Source organism: Salmo salar, chromosome 24 (genome assembly GCF_965601325.2).
Source record: "Salmo salar chromosome 24, fSalSal1, whole genome shotgun sequence".
Classification (NCBI taxonomy): Eukaryota; Metazoa; Chordata; class Actinopteri; order Salmoniformes; family Salmonidae; genus Salmo; species Salmo salar.
The window spans coordinates 38,012,567-38,035,062 of record NC_138314.1 but is presented as its reverse complement, the minus strand read 5'-3'; the positions used below and the strand labels follow the sequence as shown (position 1 = coordinate 38,035,062).

Sequence of the window (22,496 nt, the reverse complement as noted above, 5' to 3'; positions counted from 1 at the left end):
TATACCAACTATTAGGAACACCCCCACCCCTCAGAACATCTTAAATTAGTTTGGGCATGGACTCTACAAGGTGTCAAAAGCATTCCACAGGGATGCTGGCCCATATTGACTCCAGTGCTTCCCACAATTGTGTCAAATTGGCTGGATGTCCTCCAATCAGCATTCAGGGCTCGAACCACCCAGTTTATAATACTGTATATACAGACTTGTGGTGCAATGGGAAGGATAAAGGATCAATGGCCACATACAAGGTCAGACCCAGGTTTAACAAATTGATCTGGTGACCTTCAGCTTGATTATTTGTGTTTATATACAATATCATGCATTATAATATGTATTATAATATGTATTTCATAACATTGCTGTTGTGGCTATATTGAGCCAAAAACAAAAACATGGAATCAGAGAACATTTCTGAATTTAGATGCAATAAAGCTTTAAGACTAAGGTGGGTTATTCACACACACACACACACACACACACACACACACACACACACACACACACACACACACACACACACACACACACACACACACCCCCCCTTCCTGCCACTGATGCCCTGTTGGTGAATGGGTGTCCATTACGAAAGAGACAGAGGCTAATTGGGCTGAAAGCCCCATAAGTGTTCCAGGGAACATCTCAGAACGCGTGTGTGTGTGTGTGTGTGTGTGTGTACGCGTGTGTGTGTGTGTGTGTGTGTATGTGTGTCAGCGGCAGCCTGCCCATTAGGGATTTAGGGGCAGCGCCCCACTTGTGATTTTTTTATATACAGTACCAGTCAAAAGATAGGACACACCTACTCATTCCAGGGTTTTTCTTTATTTTTACTACTTTTGACTGGTACTGAATATATGGTAAAATTCATAGATATGTGTTTTAAATGCTCATAAAAGTGTGGTAAGTGTGTACATTTTCCTATTTCTAAAATATAATGTTCAAAACAAGCTGTTCAGTTACTATTCTGCCCCTCAGTGACTCTGCTAGCAGCAGCAGCAGCGCCGCGGACATAGGCCGTGAGAACATTAGTTGGATTATTTTGCCAGCTATTTGCTATGAGGGGGAACTGCCTCAATGAAATAGCAGGATTCCATAGCATACAATTTTATAGGACAAAGTAAATGGACCATCTTGGGGGACTCAAATGTGTGTCCAGTCAGAACGTCTGTGTCAGCTCTAGTCTCCCTCTCAATGAGTCTCTCGTTCCAGACGGCTTACTCCCACACAGGAGACTAGATTTTTAAAATATATTTTTAAATGTAACTTTTATTTAACTAGGCAAGAGACTAGATCTGCTCTATCAGGTACAGATGGCGCTAAAGCAAAAAGCAAATTGTAATGAACTTAATCATGATAACAGCCATGGGAGCCTGGGACCTGATAATCCGGAACAAGAGTCGAAGGTCAGAGGGATACACTAGCTAGAACCTTCTCATCGCTGATCCAGTGTTCATCATGTTCTACTGTGGGTGACAGGACGACATGCTGTGTGGACTAAAACAGCATAAAACCTGGTGTATCACAAAGCATGATCAAAACTAATCAACCAGCTACAGTAATTTTGAGAAACATAGAGAAATTGTTTGGTAAAATTAACCAGTTATCTACCTTTGATAAGCAGCTATAGCTAGCTGGTAGCTTGCCCACTAGTTAGCTCCCATACCAATATCAAGTATATCTAAACTAAAGTCTGACTAACTCGAAAATAAAGTTATTTCAGAATGAAGTTAACTGGTTAGCATATCATGCTTTGTGACAACCTGTTAGGGATAGGGGGCAGTATTTTCATGTTCGGATGAAAAGCGTGCCCAGAGTAAACTAACTGCCTGCTACTCGGGCCCAGAGTCAAATATTTGCATATTATTAGTAGATTTGGATAGAAAACACTCTGAAGTTTCTAAAACTGTTTGAATGATGTCTGTGAAATCCAACCAGGAAGTGGGAAATCTGAGGGTTGTAGTTTTTCAATTGAATCCCTATCCAAACTACAGTGTCTGTGGGGTCATGTTGCACTTCCTAAGGCTTCCACTAGATGTAAACAGTCTTTAGAACCTTGTTTCATGCTTCTACTGTTACTGGGGAGAGAATAAGAGACCATTCAATCAGTGGACTGCCTGAGGACAAGGAGTTGTTTACTGCGCAGGCACACAGGCGCGCCGTTCCTTCTTTTTCCTCTGTAATGAATACGCTATTGTCCGGTTGGAATATTATCTAATATTTATGTTAAAAAGACGCTAAGGATTGATTGTAAACATCATTTGACATGTTTCTACGAACGGTAATGGAACTTTTTGACTTTTCGTCTCTGGTTTTGCGCTCGCGCATTTTGCCTTTGGATAGTGATCTGAGCGCGCGAACAAAAGGAGGTATTTTGACATAAATATGGAGTTTATCGCACAAAACAAACATTTCTTGTGGAAGTGGGAGTCCGGGTACTGCATTCCGACGAAGATCAGCAAAGGTAAGTGAAGATTTATAATACTATTTCTGAGTTTAGTTGACTCCAGAACTTGGTGGGTAACTGTATAGCTTGCTTTGATGGCTGAGCTCTGTACTTAGAATATTGAACAATGTGCTTTCGCCGTAAAGCTATTTTGAAATCTGACACAGCGGTTGCATTAAGGAGAAGTGCATCTATAATTCTTTCAATAACTGTTGTAAAGTTTATCAACGTTTATGATGAGTATTTTTGTAAATTGATGTGCTCATTCACCGGAAGTTTTGGAGGCAATACATTTTCTGAACATTACACGCCAATGTAAAATGGGTTTTTTGGATATAAATATGAACTTTATCGAACAAAACATACATGTATTGTGTAACATTGAGTCCTGGGAGTGTCATCTGATGAAGATCGTCAAAGGTTAGTGATTCATTTTTGCTGTATTTCTGTTTTTTGTGATGCCTCTCCTTGCATGGCTGTGTGGCTGTGTGGTTTTTCTTGTCAAGTTGATGTCCTAACATAATCTAATGTTATGCCTTCGCCGTAAAGGCTTTTTGAAATCGGACAATGTGGTTGGATAAACGAGAAGGGTATCTTTAAAATGGTGTAAAATAGTTGATTGTTTGAGAAAATTGAATTATGATATTTTTGTTGTTTTGTATTTCGCGCCCTGCTATTCCATTGGCTGTTGGCTAGGGGTCCCGCTGGCGGAACGTCTGTCCATAACAGGATAAGTTAGATACACTTTTTTCACTTATTGCATCTGCATGCTTGTTGCGTTCTCCCTATTGTACTCGTTCTTTCGTGAGCTGGCTGCTCGTTCTAATCTGTTCAAAACAGTGGCAGCATGTGCAGCAGTGGTAATTCATTTTTTGACATGCAAAAGTGAAATAGGTGTATTTATGCTGTTGTTCAAATGCACAGATCGCTTTATATATCTTCTCAGAGAAACTACCGGTAGTTCGAAAACTATTTCTGTCATGCTGCTTGGTTGACAACCCCCCCCCTCATTAGTAATTATGAATAACATACAAATGGACAGTAACATCTATTACATCAGTGTGAACCATATGACTGCTATTGTTACACTATCACAATCTCTGGATTCAAACTTCATTCAACCTCTAACCACCTGGCTACTTCTCTGAGTCTTCATTCAACATCCAACCACCTGGCTATTTCGCTGAGTCTTTATTAAAGTTCCAACCACCTGGCTATTTCTCTGAATCTTCATTAAAGTTCCAACCACCTGGCTACTTCGCTGAGCTTTCATTAAAGATCCAACCACCTGGCTACTTCGCTGAGTCTTCATTAAAGATCCAACCACCTGGCTACTTCGCTGAGTCTTCATTAAAGATCCAACCACCTGGCTACTTCGCTGAGTCTTCATTAAAGATCCAACCACCTGGCTACTTCGCTGAGTCTTCATTAAAGATCCAACCACCTGGCTACTTCTCTGAATCTTCATTAAAGATCCAACCACCTGGCTACTTCTCTGAATCTTCATTAAAGATCCAACCACCTGGTTACCTCTCTGAGTCTTCATTAAAGATCCAACCACCTGGCTACTTCTCTGAGTCTTCATTAAAGATCTAACCACCTGGTTACCGCTCTGACTCACCTCCCCATTACTCTCCTCCTCTCTTCATATTTCTCTCAGTTCCCTCATCCTCCTCTATTACTTGTCTATTGGCTCCTGTCTGATTCTCCCCATTACTTGGTGAAGTCTGGAGGATTGATCTCTTTCTTCTTTAGTCATCTTCGGAAAGACATCAAAGGTGCGCCGTGGAAGACAAGAATAGAAAACGCTGCTATTTTTAAACCCACGCTAAAGAATGCCTACTAACTGAAACACCAGCACTGCCTCAAACACACACACACACACACACACACACACACACACACACACACACACACACACCCTCCCTCCTTTCCTCACAGACCTTTGAAATATGATGATTGCTCCTATCTGTTTACAGATTCTTAAATAGAAATGTATCGGTAATGTATCGATAAGGTGACTTTATAATGGACAGAAATACACTCATCCGGGGGAGGCTATAAAAGGCTCTCATCTGGTCTGATATCACAATACTATGAAGACACACACACACACACACACACACACACACACACACACACACACACACACAGTGTCGGGTATCAGTGACACCTGACTAATGTTGGCCTCATGAAGGACAATGATCATCCTTAATTATACATGGGCTGTCTGAGAAGACAGAGAGAGGGGAGAGAGCGAGCGAGAGAGTGAGAGCGAGGGTGAAAGAGAGAGAAAGAGAGAATCAAAATGCTGGCAATTTCCATTTTGATGGGCTTCCGCAATTCCTTACATGTCCAACCATGTATCTTTGGCCAAACATTTGCTTTTCATAAAAATGGCTTAGTTTTTTGGTGCATGCCAAAAAATCCCCAGCCATAACAGTAGAACACAAAACTACTTTCAAACGGATGACGACCAAGGACTTTTGGTCATCTCTTCATAAGGGCTAGGATGGAACTGCCACTTGACAGTAGACAGAGGGTGAAAGAGGAGAGGAGAAGGTGAGGGAGAGGTGGATTGGGGGGAGGGAGGATGGAGGTCAGGGAATATTGATTGTTTGGGCTTGTCTCCCTCAGCAGGTTCGGTTTTACATTTAGACTGAACACGAGAGCAGTGAGCACATTTACCCCCAGGCTCAACACCACACACTCAACACATCCAATCTAATCCACACCAGCACTGGAAAACACACTCAGCATTAAAAAAAATCAATTTAGCGTCTTGTGAGAGCTGTCAATCGAGGGTGGGACTACATGGCAACCAATAAGAATTATGCTTAAACTGTAGTAGTAAGCTATTGACTCAAATTAAGCAATGCATTACATTTCTCCCTCTCACATCGTAACTTCCTACACTAAGTACTGTTGTGAAGGCATCTCTAGCACGGTTTTCAACGTCACTCCAAATGTGACATCTGTCCGAGGAACACAACTCCACAGCAATGCTCCAGAAACCAACCCCCACTCACACCATGACATTTTCAGTCTGTGTCTTACATCTGTGGCTTCTGATGACCTACATATGAAGAAAGAACAGAGAAGAAGCCTTCTAACATTAAAAAGAATGTTGTCGGAGCAGAACGAACTCGGCGGAAGTTCATGAAATATGCAGAAGAATTCACCCTGGAACAGAAACCCATTAAGACACAACGACTGAAAAATGCATTTAGCTACAACACAGACATTTCCTCCTAACCGTGCACTCACTGACACACACACACACACACACACACACACACACACACACACACACACACACACACACACACACACACACACACACACACACACACACACACCTTCTCTCTCTCTCTCACACACAATCTCTCTCTCTCTCTCCTCACACACACACACTTTTTCTCTCTCTCTCTCTGTTTCTCTCTTACACACACACACACACACACACACACACACACACACACACACACCACACACACACACACACACAGACACACACACAGACACACACACAGACACTCTGACAGCATTTAAGAGTGGTTGTAAATCATTGATTGGGTAGATGTACATGAACACAGAGACTCTTAGTTTGACATGGTCAGCGTTATGGTTGTGAGTCTGGTCAAACATCAACAGTTTAATGACAGATAACTATAAACTCCGGTCCCCCCCCTTTGGGAAACCGGTGTTCACTGTCTTTGACGCTTTTTAATGGATAAATTCACAGAGTTGATTTATGCAATCAATATGAGAAATTCACTACTGGGTAGTGGTTGTTATTATTATTACGCAACAGTAATAATAATAGGTCTACGCCGATATATATATTTATTATTTAGATATGTCACACATTTTCTGATCAATTGTAGTGTAAAGTGTGTAATGTTAGTGTACGTTAATGTGTTGCTAGAATAGCTATCAGCTAAATAAGACTAGACTACTAACGTTGGAGGGGGGAGATTAATCCTTGTGAGGAAAAATAACGGCTAACCAGTGTTTTGTCACCTATACTAAAATATGCGATTTGAAACCACAAACAGCCAGATGTTCTAATGTAGCCAGTGAATTAATAAAAATAGCCTATGATCTTACCCCGATTATGTGATCATGAAAGTCAACATCCGACGCAATTATGTCACGGTTCGTAACAATCACAATAAAGATCATTGCATGCTGGCTGCGCGAGCATGGTCGCCCTTTACCTGGATGCAGCACGAGATCTCCGAGTCATCCAGTAACCGAATCGTGACCTGGATCTCTTGATCCAGAGAGCGGAGGCTTGGACTACGAAACCGAAGCATTTTCATTCTTCTGCCCTGATTTGCCTGCTCCACATATCAAACAAACGCTTTTACTGGCAGTGACGCGTTCAGCGTAGGAATGGATGCAAGAGACTGGCGAGGTGGGAGAGGCTGCATCTGTCGCCTGCAAGAAGGGACCGGTCTGCCTTCTCTCTCTCTCTCTCTCTCTCTCTCTCTGATGTCAGTAACAAGATGCGCGCTCCTCTGTCAATTCGCTCTTTCGCGATATGCCACTTTTGGGTACAGTTTTGTCTAATAGATAATCAAACAGGTGCACCATGAGATCACTCACAGGAGGTGTAACAGGCCTAGTATATTTATGAGAATAATCTCTAATGATTAAGCCTATAGTTGGCACATAACAATTGGCATGGTGTTAGAATCATTCACAGCTGCGATGAACATGGCTGACGCCTCAGGTGACCCATGGCATGGTTACCACACCACTGCTTAGGCTATAGGTCTCTGGGGTGAGTCAATAACCACATGGTTCAGCAATGGTTATATCGAAACAATACTCTCATGTAGCTAAACTTGGACCATCCATACGGACTTGATCCTGTCCCACGACATTACGACTACTGGATCTATTTTCATGTCCATCCATATTGGACATTGATTTCAAACGATTTCACCTCTTTCGTCATTCACATAAAAATCGAAAACTAATTTAATGTATTTGTGCCATATGATGCGCCGCGTCCAATTTGGTTTTGAAACGTGTACTGTCGCTTTAAAATGAAGGGGCAGGCGGCAGGCAAGACATGTATTGCGTCATTACGCTCCATACCAAAACAACCTGCAGAGCTGTTTTCCTGTACATGATCTACGTTGGAGCGTCTGGGCTTCGCCTGGGCATCAGGCCATACTGACACCCAGCGAAATGATATATGTTATAATGGGAGTGTCTGGCTGCGGAAAGTAGGTGTCCCTGTTTTAGTTTATCGTTTGGGAAGCACACAGTAGCCTACTAGATATCGCATTCACATCCGCTCAACAGTGAGCCGCATTCTGGAATATCCTAGACTGGCCTATGTATGGATGTACTATTTCCCTGCGGAACCGCGCATCATAGCAGTGAAATCAGTCTGTTTAGGTTATGTGTATTATCGGTTTATGAGAATCGTAATATTGGCCTGGTTAGCCTCACTGTAGCTACTGTCCGAGCCTTAATGTTTTTTCTCTCCCACACAGGACAACACTAGGGGCCTTCCTGTCACACAAGGTAGACATTGAACGGTGCTCTCAAACTTTGACCTGGGATTCAGCGTACTCCGCCCACTTGTGTCTCTTCTGACCAGGGTTCAAATACTATTTAGGTTACTGTATTTCAATTGCTATTAAGTACATTTCGAACAAATAAATTAAACAATGATTGATTGAAAATACAAGTAGTTGAATATTGTAATGTATTTGGAAGTATTTGCATATATTTACAACTACTTATATTTGAAGTAGTTGTTTTGGGCTGTGTATTTGAAAATAGAAATATACACACTTTCTCCAAATGCCTAAATACTTTAGTTATTGAAAACATAGGCCTACTTTGAATTGTATATAAACATTTGCCTTTTTGTAAAAATGTTAGGGCAGGGTATTTAGGGGTATTTGAAATGTATTTGGGGAAAAGTATTTGAGTATTTGGTTTGTGAGTATTTTTGTGTATTTGGTTTTACAATTAGTAAAACAAGTCTTTGAGTATTTGGTTTCACAAGTAGGCATTCAGATACTTCAAATATAAGTAGCGGTAGTTGATTTGGCCAGTGTATTTGAAAATACTAGCTAAAATACACAGAAAATAAGTATTTAAAATACAAATACTTAAATAATCATGTATTTGAACCCAGGTCTGGTTTGGCACTCCACTCACCTGTGTCTCTGTTCTCAGCTCGGGTGGCCGCTGCACGAGGGAGATGACTTTCACCCACGGGAAAATATTGAGAAAATGGCTCGCGGGGAGCCTCTGACTGACCAGGTGACCAAATCACTCACATCACTTCTGTTAGGCTATCATCACGCCTCTGATTATTCTACGCAGTGTTTGAATAACTCAACCTTCACTTAGTGTCATCCTTCACTTAGTGTCAAAGGGAGCTCTTTCATCAAGTTCCATCATTTATGATGTCGAAAGTAAATATGATGTGCATGAGTGAGTTCACTAAGGCTCTTATGTAGCCCTGTTGGCTGATACTCAGAGCCAATGCCCCCTGTAGAGAGAGACAGAGACAGTCAGTGACAGGGATATGGGGAGACCACTAGAGATAGAGCTGGCTTGTTATGTTGGCTGGAAATCACAACACAGGACTCTGATTCTGTTTCAGTATTTTGATCTGAAAACAATCCTGTGACTCATCTGTGTCTGATTTTTCTAATTCATCAGGACAGACTGCCTTGGCTGCTGAAACTGCATGATGTCATTCAAAGGTAATTATAGGCTACGTACACATCATTATACATGTATAACCACCTATTATATATGCAAATACACATAGTGGAACAGTTAGTCACAATCTCTTTCTTTTATGGAACAGTCTCAAATCTATCGCAAAGGCTGATATGATAGAGCTGGATGGAAAGAGTGCGAGAAAAAACACCAGATCAGAAATGCATTCTTAAAATAAGATGAGATGAAGATGGGGAGAGGGAGTTATAAAGCACAGAGGGAGGGAGAGAGGGAGTGAGAGAGGGATGAAAGTGACAGCTCTCACTTAAAATCTGTGTGACGACTTCAAAGAGATGTGCTCCCCTTCCGGACTCAGATTCTCCTAGTAATCCGCCTTCTCACTTTCCCAGTTAGTCACACACTCCTTCCTGATCCCTCTAGTTGTTTTCAACATGGAGATTGTCCATTTTAACCCATCTGATGAAAACTCTCCCCAGTCACATGTAATCACTGTTTTATACATGTTTTAAGTGTTCTTAAATGTTTGTATAACATTGTTGTTAGATGTACAATGTGTATCATGATACAGACTTTTGCACAGCAAATTCCACCCTTACAAAAGAAGATTGCCGTTTTGAAACTGCAGTAACTGCATTCGACTGTGGTACTTTTGACGCAGTAATTGCAGAATAACTTCAGTTGAACTGGAGTTGTACTGCAGTTGAACTGCAAAATACTGCAGTAAAAAAATGCTATTTTGTACGCAGTATTTGCAATATACTACAGTTATACTGCACTCTAACTGCAGTTATACTGCAGCATACAGCAGTTATACGGCACTCTGACTGCAATTTTTTTCCCGTATGGGCACTTCTGGTTTGTCGTCGTTATCTCATAATGTTGGAAGTTGTGGGTCTGTCTTCAACAGGGAGAGGTCTTCAGGGGGCGATGCCATCATGGTGTGTTCAGCTCTGAGGCGACTTTACAGGCAGGTTCTGCTGTTTGGCTCAGAGGCCCTGACCTACAGCTCGGACACAGCAAGCCTGCACATGTGCAGCCTGCCCGGCGTCTGGTTCCTCTTCCTGTACGGGACATATGATCTGATCCATGCAAGGATGGTGGCCCGGAGGGGACATTTCATGCAGCCTGGTCTCCTGCGCTCCCAGTTTGATGTTCTGGAACCACCGGCGGAAGAGGAGAACGCGTTGCTGCTTGATATTCGGAGGAGCACTGATGACATCTGCAGGGAGATACAGGAGCATCTCCGCCAACTTTCATAACCAGAGATCATGATCATGGACTCTCAAATCAAAGATAACATACTGGACTGCACTGTGTGCTACAAAACAATTACATATGTCAGACTTTTATATTATTTTATTTTACAAAGCACAATAAATCCGTTTCTGATTCAGATGCAGAATCTCTATTGAATGTGTTTTTTAATCCAATAGGCTTGGGTCTAAGAAACCTAGCTGAGTTGAGGGAAATGTTTGAAAACATTGCATTAGTAATGCCACTCCCGAGGCACTCCCGAGTGGTGCATCGATCTGAGGCACTGCATCTCAGTGCAGGAGGCGTCACTACAGTCCCTGGTTCGTATCCAGGCAGTATCACAACCGGCCGTGATTGGGAGTCCCATAGGGCGGCGCACAATTGGCCCAGCGTCGTCCGGGTTTGGCCGGGGTAGGCCGTCATTGGAAATAAGAATTTGTTCATAACTGACTTGCCTAGTTAAATAAAGGTTAAATAAAATCTTAAATAGTATTACAATACAGTATGACTTACTTGATTTATGCCCATAGCTCCTTAAAGGAGCATAGGCCGTTGACGAATGTCCTCCATCTCACTCGGTTCAGGGCAAGTTTTTCCAGGTCACACCAGTTGAGGAAGCTCTCAGTAATTTCTGCCTGGATGTCTTTCCTCCAAGTGGTTCTTGGTCAATACAGTATAGGCATTCTTAAATGGGGACACAGACCTACACATTATGTTGTAACAATGCCTGTCTGCCAAATGTCATGTATGGGGGGTTAGCCCCATTAGAAACCTAAATTAGAAATCTATCGCCCATAGCATCAAAGAGGGGTTAGGGGCCTCTTGGGAAGACCCCACAGAATCATAGAGCTGTTTCAGGGGAATGATTCACCTCCCACCCCCAACAAGGGTATTTCAGGAGCCTCTAATCCTTGTAAACTCCTCACCACCCCTCTCATATCACACAGTCTTGTACAACTAACCTTGTGGGGACACACAATTCAGTCCCATTCAAAATCTTATTTTCCCTAACCCGTACCTTAACCCAAAAACCTAACCTTAACCCTAGCTCCTAACCCGTACTCTAACCCCTAACACTAATACTAATTCTAACCGTAACCCTAAACCCCCTAGAAATAGTATTTGACCTTGTGGGGATTAACATAATGTCCCCAGTTGGTCAAATGTTTGTTAGTTTACTCTTCTTGTGTTCCCAACAAGTATAGTTAAGCACGTCCACACATATACACACACCAGTGTTTCTACACTTACAGTATCTATACCCTTTTCGGTATACAAACCTCAAAACATTGTAAGACCATGCTAGAATCTCAATTGCGTTTCCTTGATTCCTCACATCCTCTCTTCTTTCTTCTTTCTCAAAACCCATTGGATGACAATTTCTCACCATGTAAGATCAATTCCAAATGAAAAGTTGCAATGCACATCACTGCAACTCAAGATCAGATATATAGTCCCATCTGCTGGACATCTAGATGTGCTACAAGGCAGTGGTGAAGAAGAGGGTTTCCCAATGTCGGTCCTGGGGCCCCCCCTCCCCGGGTGCACGTTTTGGTTTTGCCCTGGCACTACACAGCGGATTCAAATAATCACAGCTTGATGACGAGTCGGTTGTTTGAATCAGCTGTGTAGTGCGAAGGGAAAAACCAAAATGTGCACCCAGGGGTGGCCCCAGGACCAACTTTGGGGAACCCTAGTGGAGATGACCTTGACTATAACATCCATTACTGGGGTGTATTCACGAGGAACCAAAAAATAAGCAAATCTATTCACGTTTTGAGCCCCACATGTTTTGCAAATATTTTTGAATAGCTCAGTGCTTTCTGTAGTGGTGGGGAAAGCCAGCAGAAAATACGGAGCGTTGCGCCTTGATTGGCTCAGTGCTGTGTCACTCATGGGGACACTACATCACCGCCAAGTCTAAGGGTAGACATCGAAAATTCTAGCCCCTTGGGTGCTGCCTTAGAGTTACATTAGAAGTGCCCATTCAAGAAGGCTCAAGCTCATTGGCCACATATACGATGACGTCAAATCACATATGTACAGTAGCTTTGATTGGACTGATCATGTCAACATCATACTTTCAAAATCTTAGCTAGCCATCATGAATCAAATTGACAATCTACTGGCAAATCCTTTTTAATCCTTGTCATATGAAGAGATATAATGAAGAGAAATTATAGATAAAACGTATCGGTGCTCATCGGCCATTGTACATAAAGATTACACAACAAGTTGGAAATCGCAAATTCAACAATGAGTGGTTTGGAAGGAATCAGTGACAGTGGCGAACTGCAAGCATTGCAAAGCAATCACTAGCCTACTATTCAGTGGAGTTACTGTGTGGTCCAATATCTGGAACTAAGGGGATCTTTTCCAAATTTAAAATGATAAACTTTCAACATTGGCCATGCTGTCAATGAAGCATGATTTGTGCCGCGCTCAAAACAACTGTTAACTGCGAAAACTTGACTTCAGTGAGTTCAAGACAACTAGGAAGTCGGGAATAAACGAGCTCTGACTGGGAAAATACTTTTTGAATGGTCATCTAACTCGGAATTGTAAATCCAGCCACTTTCTAGAGCTACGACCTGAAGATCAATGACATCATCATGATTCAACCTTGTTCCCCCCCCCCCAGTTCCCAGTTGTCTTGAAAGCACCATAAATCCAGAGAATACCAGACTTTGATGACAAAATTTGCCCACGAAGGTCCGCCGCACCTTCTTGTTCAAGTGAGCACAGCACAAGGTGAGTCCAAAAATGTATTGTATGCTGCTGCATAAATTATGTAATATGCCAGGGACTACGTCCGTCCTAGCTCGCTCATTAATGTCTTGAATCGAAATTACGGCTTGCTTCTTATCTGTTTGTTGTCCCCTTATGCCATAGTTTGTACATCTCAATTGTCATTAGAAACCACATTTGTTAACGTAAGTCAGCCATATCGTTTTTTTTAAAGGCAGTAAATGAGGCTGAATGAACTGTTTTGCTGCCAGACAAGGCCCCGCTGATAGCCAGGTGTAGCAGTGGTAAGGTGTTGGGACTCTGCTGTTGGGATAGCTTTATGTAGGCCCTAACAGTTTGTGGGCACCGATTGTCACCGTTATAGTGCAATTAATGTATTGTTTAGTGTTGTGTAGTGGCTTTGCTGGCATGCACTTAATTTTTTTTACCCCACCAAGATGTACATGCTAAAATCACCACTGCATGTGTACATCAAGAATGACCATGGCTTTGCAGTTTGTGTACACATTGACAAAGACTAATACACACAAAGCAATCTTGTTTTTTTCCATTTCACTTTATTAACCAGCACACAGGAGAATGAATACAAATTAAATGCTAAAACCAAAAAGATGAAGGCTACAATTTTCCAAGGCAGTTGGTATCATCACCGTACCATCAATGTGCTAAGAAAGTGACTTCAGTAATTGCTTTGCTGAGCACTCTAAAGATTCTACTCTATCCATTCAGGTATATTATTAAGATTCCATTCCTGCTCCCGTTTTTTGCATGTGCAGTACTTCAATGGCTCCTGAATTGTATATTTTCTCTTGAGGCAGAAGAGTTGAGTCAACAGTGCCCTCCAGTGGTGGACAGAGCACATTGTTTTTGTCACACTAGCCAGTTTCAGTGGTGCAGTACAATTAATATATTAAATTGTACAATGAATACATTAAAGACATGAAAAATATGAAACATGGGGTTTAGAAAGAAAAGAGAAAAAAAACACTTCATGCTCCACATATAAGCCTAACCGTAGGAGCATATAGAACATACTATGAGGGTTTGAACATTAGACAATAAAACAACAACCTATAATAACCATGAAACAACACGCAAGTCAAAAGTACATTTTGTGAGAGTTAATAAAATGCACAGAGCTACATAGAGGTAAACAGAGCTACATAGTGAGTCATTGTATTATCAAATGGGAATAAATCTAAAGCCACAGGCGTACTTATTCTTGATTGGACATCACTGCTACATCAATATCAGTGCTACAAGCTTGCACTCATATCCAAGGCTGTGCAAGCGTGATACGAGGGGCTGCTATTGAAGAAACTTGTCAGCAAAGGCCGGCTCCATGTAACAGCCCACTTCCAACAGGAGCACCTCCCCTAGTCTATACCATAATGAAGAGGTAAAACTGGCCTCCCCTAGTCTATACCATAATGAAGAGGTAAAACTGGCCTCCCCTAGTCTATACCATAATGAAGAGGTAAAACTGGCCTCCCCTAGTCTATACCATAATGAAGAGGTAAAACTGGCCTCCCCTAGTCTATACCATAATGAAGTGGTAAAACTGGCCTCCCCTAGTCTATACCATAATGAAGAGGTAAAACTGGCCTCCCCTAGTCTATACCATAATGAAGTGGTAAAACTGGCCTCCCCTAGTCTATACCATAATGAAGAGGTAAAACTGGCCTCCCCTAGTCTATACCATAATGAAGAGGTAAAACTGGCCTCCCCTAGTCTATACCATAATGAAGAGGTAAAACTGGCCTCCCCTAGTCTATACCATAATGAAGAGGTAAAACTGGCCTCCCCTAGTCTATACCATAATGAAGAGGTAAAACTGGCCTCCCCTAGTCTATACCATAATGAAGAGGTAAAACTGGCCTCCCCTAGTCTATACCATAATGAAGAGGTAAAACTGGCCTCCCCTAGTCTATACCATAATGAAGAGGTAAAACTGGCCTCCCCTAGTCTATACCATAATGAACTGGCAAAAAGAACACACAGCATTTAGTGCATTATGAATGCAGTCTGTTCACACTACACATATATACACACACACACACACACACAACTAAGACTGCTATACACATGCTCTCAAGGGTCACCAGTAGGGAACCCTTGGGTTATATTAGCATCCTGATTTGGGTTTAAGGCCTTGGTAGCAGCAGGGAAATACATGTTGATGCGAGACTAGCAGCATATTCACTCTTAGAGCCTTGGATAGGACTCTTAGAATGGGATTCTCTTAGGATGGGACTCTCTTAGTGCATAAAGGAATGTGGCAGAAGCCAGCATGATCCAGATTAGAGCCTGAACCAACTAAGGCCATTCAGAACATACAGCACAGACAGGCCTGCGCTTCACAGTTCAGCAGCTTACATATACAATATAAATGGCATTCAGGAGTGCATGTTTCACTAGTTCTCTGTGAGTGAAGAATGTGCAAGCATCTGATCGTACAACTGCATGATTGTACAAGTGAGTGTGCGCACGTGAATTTGTTAATTGTATGTGCATTACAAGGGTGGCGAGTCCAGCAGTCGTTCTACGGCAGCGTTGACGTCTCCCCCGGTAGCGATGAGGGCCTGCAGGTTGGCCTCTGGGTTGAGGAAGCCCATGGTCGTCAGCTGCTCCACCTGCTGCTGGAAAGGCAGCTCTTCAGTCTGAGCCTACACACAAAAGGTACAGTACTTTGTCTTCCACTTGGGATGATGGTCATGTGTTTAATGCTCTCCTCCCCACCATGCTGACACAGCATAGGTCCAATCCCAAATTAACCCCTAAATGCATGATAGGACATAGGGCTTAAAGGTTGATTGAGGATTGGGTGATACACACCACTGAGAGGCTTGAAGTAAAACAGGGTCAGATTTTGGGAGAATAATGCAGATCAATTCTGGGACTAACCTGCTGATTGGTGCTAGCGAGAGCGTCTAGCATCTGACGCACAAACTGTTGTTGTTGCCGCTGACCCGTTTCCATGACTACCTGGGACCCACTGCTGAGGTCACTAGGGGCGGGGTCTGATGACAATCCAGGGGCAGGGTTAAGATCTGAGCCAGCGCCTCCCAGTCCAACCCTACAGGAACAACAGGCATCATGGTGTCAGCCGACCACAGCTCAACACTACGTTGCTATAGGAACGACAGGCATCATGGCGTCAGCCGACCACAGCTCAACACTACGTTGCTATAGGAACTATGTGGGTGGAGTACAAAATATCGGTCGCTTAAAGAGGTACTGTAGGTGGAGGTCTTTGAGATGAAAACTGAAGGTGTATGTTGATATATGGATGTTCTGACTAAGTGCATGTGGAGGTATGGAGAACTGCTGTACATACCCTGGTATGAATCCAGGTGCCTCAGTGGCAAGGGTCTGCAGTCCCTGTTGGATCTGCAGCAGGGCCTGCATGGCCCTGGGGTTGGACATGGCCGACAGCATCTCAGGGTTCTGCATCTGAGGAAACACCAATCAGAGAGACTAACAGCGGTCAGAGGACCAATCACAGCTTACTGTATAGTCATCCCAGCATCACTTGGTGTTTTAAGGTCACTAACCTGTTGGAGGAACATTGGGAGTTGTTGTCTCATTTGCTGCTGCAGTTGAGGGTTCCCAGAAAACAGTGGGTTGTTCAGCATCATCTAAAACATTCAGGGACATTAGAAGTGTGTGTGTGTGTGTGTGTGTGTGTGTGTGTGTGTGTGTGTGTGTGTGTGGGGGGGACCTGTGCTGCTAGGTCAGGGTTCTGGCTCAGGCTGTTGAGTAGGCTCCTCATGTAGGGGGCTGACATCATGTTGTGCATCAGCGTGGGGTTCTCCGTGATCTGCTGCAGAAGACTCTGCATGCCCGGACTATTGAACATACCTGCTATATCCACACCATAATCATTGGGGATACAGGGGAGCTTATTAATGAATGTGTAAGCCCACAGAGTCGGTCAAGTATAGTCGGCACCCTTGTACGATTCATCATTTCTTTAAAAATACGTTGAAATTGAAAAGAAAACGTATGTTTGATTTACAACTGCACAAGACCAATCAAAAAAAATAAACTGACATTTTTCATCTTCAAAGAAAATAAAAATGGTCTAGACTAAATTATTCAAAATTCTAATTAATTTGGTTGCAGGCAAGTAATTTTTTGTTTATGTGTAATTTCTCACCTGCGGTAATTTGCAGGTCCCTACATGGTAAGACTAGCCATTCAACCAGTTTAAAAATATATAACATTCTATTCCATTGACCTATGTGTGAGCATAAATGTGAGTGTGTTTGTACCACTGTTAAATGTTCTACCTCCCATGGCGGGACCTAGGTTGTGCAGGGTGGTCTGAGGGCCATTGCTGGACTGGGTGGGGGTAGTGGTGGGTGTGGCGGTGTCTGTGGAAGCAGGGGGAACCCAGGGGTTGGTGAGGGGGTCTCCATTTTCCACCCGGGGTGACTGGGTTTCCCCTGATGTCATCAGAGAAGCAAAAGGGTTTCCTGCAATCTAAGCAAGACAGAGTGGGTTACAGTCCAGCTAAACTAGTTAGTTAATTTACCTTTATTTGTCCTGGTCAATGATTGGCATTAAGTGTTAACATTACACTTTAAAGTTCCATCAGGAGCTGTGTGTGTGTACCTACCTGTTCCTGAGCAGCAGCATTCAGCATGGGTCCCTGAGCATCAGTGTACATCCTGCGGACGGCATTGTTGCTTAGTGCCCTTTCCTGGTTGCGCAATATCTCCTGCATCATGGTCGGGTTCCGTGCTATCTCCAGGGTCTGAAGGACAAGGAGAGGAGAACGGAAGAACAATGACAGAGGGAAGAGAGAGGTTCGAAAGGAATAACAACACAGACACAAAGGTAACCGCAACACACACACACACGCCTACCTGTCTCATGACATCAGGGTTGTTGAACAGGTGGGTGATGTTGGGGTTGTGCTGCAGCAGCTGCTGCATCTGGGGGTTGGCCATGATGAGCTGTCTCATCATGTCTGGGTTGGACAGCATGCCCTGGACCAAGGGACTGTCCATAATCTGGGCCAGCAGCTCAGGGTTGGACATCAGCTGCCTCTGCAGCTCAGCGAGACCAGGCCCCGCAGCAGCTGTCCCTGGATTGCCTAGACCTACAGGATATAGACAGAGAGCGAGATATATATATATTTTTTTTCCCCCTACTCACTTTCATTGCTTTACCAAACCTACCCTGTTGGACAAAGCTTAATGTTGAGGTAGCAAATACCCATCAGAAACATTTGGCTACCAACTCATCCATCTCTCCACACACACACACACACACACACACACACACACACACACACACACACACACACACACACACACACACACACACACACACACACACACACACACACACACACACACACACACACACACACACACACACACACACACACACACCGTTGTCAAGTGCTTCGCAAACAACAGGTGTAGACTGACAGTGAAATGCTTACGGCCCTTCCCAACAACGCAGAGAGAAAGAATAGAAAAGTAAAACACGTAATGATAACTTGGCTGTATACAATAAATACACAATGAGTAATGATAACTTGGCTGTATACAATAAATACACAATGAGTAATGATAACTTGGCTGTATACAATAAATACACAATGAGTAATGATAACTTGGCTGTATACAATAAATACACAATGAGTAATGATAACTTGGCTGTATACAATAAATACACAATGAGTAATGATAACTTGGCTGTATACAATAAATACACAATGAGTAATGATAACTTGGCTGTATACAATAAATACACAATGAGTAATGATAACTTGGCTGTATACAATAAATACACAATGAGTAATGATAACTTGGCTGTATACAATAAATACACAATGAGTAATGATAACTTGGCTGTATACAATAAATACACAATGAGTAATGATAACTTGGCTGTATACAATAAATACACAATGAGTAATGATAACTTGGCTGTATACACGGAGACCAGTACCAAGTCCATGTACAACAGATTTGAGGTAGATATGTACATATTACTAAATCAAATCAAATGTTATTAGTCACATGCGCGGAATAAAATATATAGAGGGGGGTGCCAGTACAGAGTCAATGTGCGGGGGCACCGGTTAGTTGAGGAACTCCACATCTAGGTAGAGTTCATTAAAGTGACTATGCATAGATGACAACAGAGAGTGGCAGTGGTGTGGAGAGGGAAAGGGGGCAATGTGAATAGTCTGGGTAGCCATTTGACTAGATATTTTTCAGCTGAGGGTGAAAGGGCATTGTCGTGCAGTCTTCACGACTGTGTTGGTGTGTGTGGACCATGATAGATCCTTAGTGATATGGACACCGAGGAGCTTGAAGCTCTCAACCCGCTCCACTATAGCCCCATCGATGTGGATGAGGGCGTGCTCGGTCCTCCGTTTCCTGTAGTCCACGATCAGCTCCTTGGTCTTGCTGATGTTGAGGGAGAGGTTGCTGTTCTGGCACCACACTGCCAAGTTACTGACCTCCTCTTCTATAGCCTGTCTCATCATCATCAGTGATCAGGCCTACCACCGTCGTGTCGTCTGCAAACTTAATGATGGTGTTAGAGTCGTGCGCGGCCACACAGTTGTGGGTGAATAGGGAATACAGGAGGGTGCTAAGCACGCACCCCTGAGGAGTCCCCGTGTTGAGGGTCAGTGTGGTGGATGTGTTGTTGATGAAGGGGGTAAGGGAGGGATACAGCTGGTCTTACCAAGGCTGAGGGTAGGGGTGGCTGAAGAAACAGGAGAGGGTCGAGGGACAGAGGTAGGTTCTACAGGAGGGGGTCCAGGGACAGAGGTAGGGCCTTCTGGTTGGGCCTGTTCTGAGGCAGTGCTGTTGGAAGGAGAGGCATACAACTCCGGAGGCCTTCAACAGAAAAGGAAATGGACAGTTATAGTCCATCAATCCAATTTTGGGGACAACTTTAATGCTTTCATATTTTCTTACTTACTCACACGCATAGTGTGTGAAATGTGTGTGTGTGTACCTGCTCTGGGTCTTGATGACCAGGTGGACGGTCAGTCCGTTGTGGATGCCTTGGTGACTCAGCAGATCTGCATCTTTGAGGATCTTCCCAGCGAAGATGAGCACCAGCTGCTCTGTTTGTGCCTGGAACCGCTGGGCTATCTGCGCCTTAAACTACAGAGACAGGCAGAAGGCAGGCAGGCAGGCAGAAACATGAACTCATCCCTGCCAAGTAGCAGAGAGAAAACCCATTTTACTGTAGGCTATATCAGACATTGGGAGTCACATTTGGCCAACAACAGTAAAGAAAATGTAATCGCCATGAAGACAGCATAATAATAAAAATGTAACGTAGGCACAAAACAACATGGCATCATTCACAAATAAGCGGATTGCATCAGTCCAGCTGTGTGTGGGTGCACATTGGTGGGGACAGGACCACTGGCCTGGCAACATATAAAAGTTTACATCCATGAAAACACGTAGGTGTTAAAATCCAAAACATCACATAGGTCTAGTACTGTCAAAATTAGAAATAGAAAAACGAATTAGAAATACTTGACAGTTGCCACATGTGTGGTTTAGACCATGTTCCGATAAGACACCGTGACTTGACCAAATAAATGGATTCCACACAAGAAGCAACTATGACAGTTCCAATGACCGCACTGACCTGTTTGATGGAGCTGTTCTCTGGAATGGCGATTTCCTCATTTTCATTTGGTGTTTTCACAGTAACTCTGATGATCTTACATTCAGCAGCAGATGGTTGTTGCTCGTCCTCATCCACAGTATTAGCCATCTTTTTGCTCTCGCGGTGGGGACAGACCGATGTCTGACCACGCGGGCAAAGAACTGACTTTGCATAAGCGAATCTCGTAATGTGATATTTTATTTCCTGGTGTCCTAATCCTGCTGACTCGAAAAATATCTGCAAACGTCATAATGGATAACAGTGCACGGATAGCGTTATTTTCTTTACCTCTTAATATTTCAACATATTGTAGCCTAATTAATTTCATTAGATGTTTCTGAACACTCAGCTGCAGCCATGATTAAATACACTACATGACCACAAGTATGTGGACACCTGCTCGTCGAACATCTCATGGGCATTAAGAATATGTAGTTGGTCCCGCCTTTGCCGCTAGAAAAGCCTCCACTCTTCTGGGAAGGCTTTCAACTAGATGTTGGAACATTTCTGCAGGGACTTGCTTCCATAAACCATAAGAGCATTAATAAGATTGGGCGATTATACCTGGCTCTCAGTCGATGTTCCAATTCAACCCAGAGGTGTTCGATGGGGTTGAGGTCAGGGCTCTGTGAAGGCCAGTCTAGTTCTTCCACACCGATCGACAAACCATTTCTGTATGGACCTCGCTTTGTGCAAGGGGCATTGTCATGCAGAAACAAGAAAGGATCTTCCCCAAACTGTTGCCACAAAGTTGGAAGCACAGAATCTTCTAGAATGTTATTGTATGTTGTAACATTAAGATTTCACCAGACCATTATTCCTCCTCCACCAAACTTTACAGTTGTCACTATTCGTTGGGGCAGGTAGTGTTATCCTGGCATCCGCCAAACCCAGATTTGTCCGTCAGATTTGTCAGAGAACGCGTTTACACTGCTCCAGAGTCCAATGGCGGAAAGCTTTACACCACTCCAGCGGATGCTTGGCATTCCGCATGGTGATCTTAGACTTGTGTGTGGCTGCTCGGCCATGGAACCCCATTTCATGAAGCTCCCGACGAACTGTTCTTGTGCGGATGTTGCTTCCAGAGGCAGTTTGGAACGTGGTAGTGAGTGTTGCAACAGAGGATAGACTATTTTTACATGCTTAAGCACTTAGCGGTCCCATTCTATGAGCTTGTGTGGCCTACCACTTCACGGCTGAGCCGTTGTTGCTCCTAGACCTTTCCACTTCACAATAACTTACAGTTCACCAGGGCAGCTCTAGCAGGACAGAAATTTGACAAACTGACTTGTTGGAAAGTTGGCATCCTATGACAGTGCCACTTTGAAAGTCACTGAGCTCTTCAGTAAGGCCATTCTACTGCCAACATTTGTCTATGGAGATTGCATGGTTATGTGCTCAATTTTATACACCTGCCAGCAACGGGTGTGGCTGAAATAGCCAAATCCACTCATTTGAGGGGATGTTCACGTACTTTTGTGTGTGTGTGTGTATATATATATATATATATATATATAGTGTAATTTGTCATGAATGAATCAAGTGAAGATGAGGGTACACTAAAACATGCTACCTCTCATTAGCATCAAAAATAGGAGAAATATAGCATCTTGTGGTGTAGCCTACCATTAGCACATAGAAGTAATAATACCACAATGAGACATGA

The 22,496-nt window shown here is 43.2% G+C and overlaps 3 protein-coding genes across 3 annotated transcripts in view; 1 reads left to right on the top strand and 2 right to left on the bottom strand.

Annotated features, from left to right (window-relative positions):
• The window catches only part of frmd3 (FERM domain containing 3), a 91,160-nt gene extending 83,725 nt beyond the window's left edge, over positions 1-7,435 (bottom strand). The window contains exon 1 of the mRNA XM_014172574.3: positions 6,664-7,435. Within this exon, the coding sequence (XP_014028049.1) occupies positions 6,664-6,768 (105 nt within the window). The 5' untranslated portion in view covers positions 6,769-7,435. The remainder of the gene's footprint in view (positions 1-6,663) is intronic.
• A 96-nt stretch (positions 7,436-7,531) lies between these two features.
• LOC106585860 (IDNK gluconokinase) lies at positions 7,532-10,568 on the top strand. The gene is made up of 5 exons (XM_014172570.3): positions 7,532-7,683; positions 7,957-7,987; positions 8,651-8,737; positions 9,143-9,186; positions 10,074-10,568. Exons 1-5 carry the CDS (start codon positions 7,646-7,648, stop codon positions 10,423-10,425), a joined length of 552 nt encoding a protein of 183 aa, XP_014028045.1. The 5' UTR covers positions 7,532-7,645; the 3' UTR covers positions 10,426-10,568.
• Positions 10,569-13,705: 3,137 nt separating this feature from the next.
• LOC106585859 (ubiquilin-1) lies at positions 13,706-21,262 on the bottom strand. Its single transcript, XM_014172567.3, has 11 exons — positions 20,810-21,262; positions 20,159-20,310; positions 19,883-20,037; positions 18,040-18,275; positions 17,790-17,927; positions 17,461-17,653; positions 16,890-17,032; positions 16,723-16,806; positions 16,506-16,621; positions 16,073-16,244; positions 13,706-15,834 (listed from the first exon to the last, which is right to left on the bottom strand). Exons 1-11 carry the CDS (start codon positions 20,936-20,938, stop codon positions 15,682-15,684), a joined length of 1,671 nt encoding a protein of 556 aa, XP_014028042.1. The 5' UTR covers positions 20,939-21,262; the 3' UTR covers positions 13,706-15,681.
• Positions 21,263-22,496: the final 1,234 nt, after the last annotated feature.

Excerpts from the sequence above, each read along its gene's own strand:
- LOC106585859 (XM_014172567.3), bottom strand. The coding sequence starts at position 20,938 with ATGGCTAATACTGTGGATGAGGACGAGCAACAACCATCTGCTGCTGAA. Across the intron at positions 17,928-18,039 it reads ACCCTGATGTCATGAGACAG|ACCCTGGAGATAGCACGGAA; the intron begins GTAGGCGTGTGT and ends CTTGTCCTTCAG. Across the intron at positions 16,245-16,505 it reads GCACCTGGATTCATACCAGG|GGTTGGACTGGGAGGCGCTG; the intron begins GTATGTACAGCA and ends TTGTTCCTGTAG.
- LOC106585860 (XM_014172570.3), top strand. The coding sequence starts at position 7,646 with ATGATATATGTTATAATGGGAGTGTCTGGCTGCGGAAA. Across the intron at positions 7,988-8,650 it reads GGGCCTTCCTGTCACACAAG|CTCGGGTGGCCGCTGCACGA; the intron begins GTAGACATTGAA and ends CTCTGTTCTCAG. Across the intron at positions 9,187-10,073 it reads CTGCATGATGTCATTCAAAG|GGAGAGGTCTTCAGGGGGCG; the intron begins GTAATTATAGGC and ends TGTCTTCAACAG.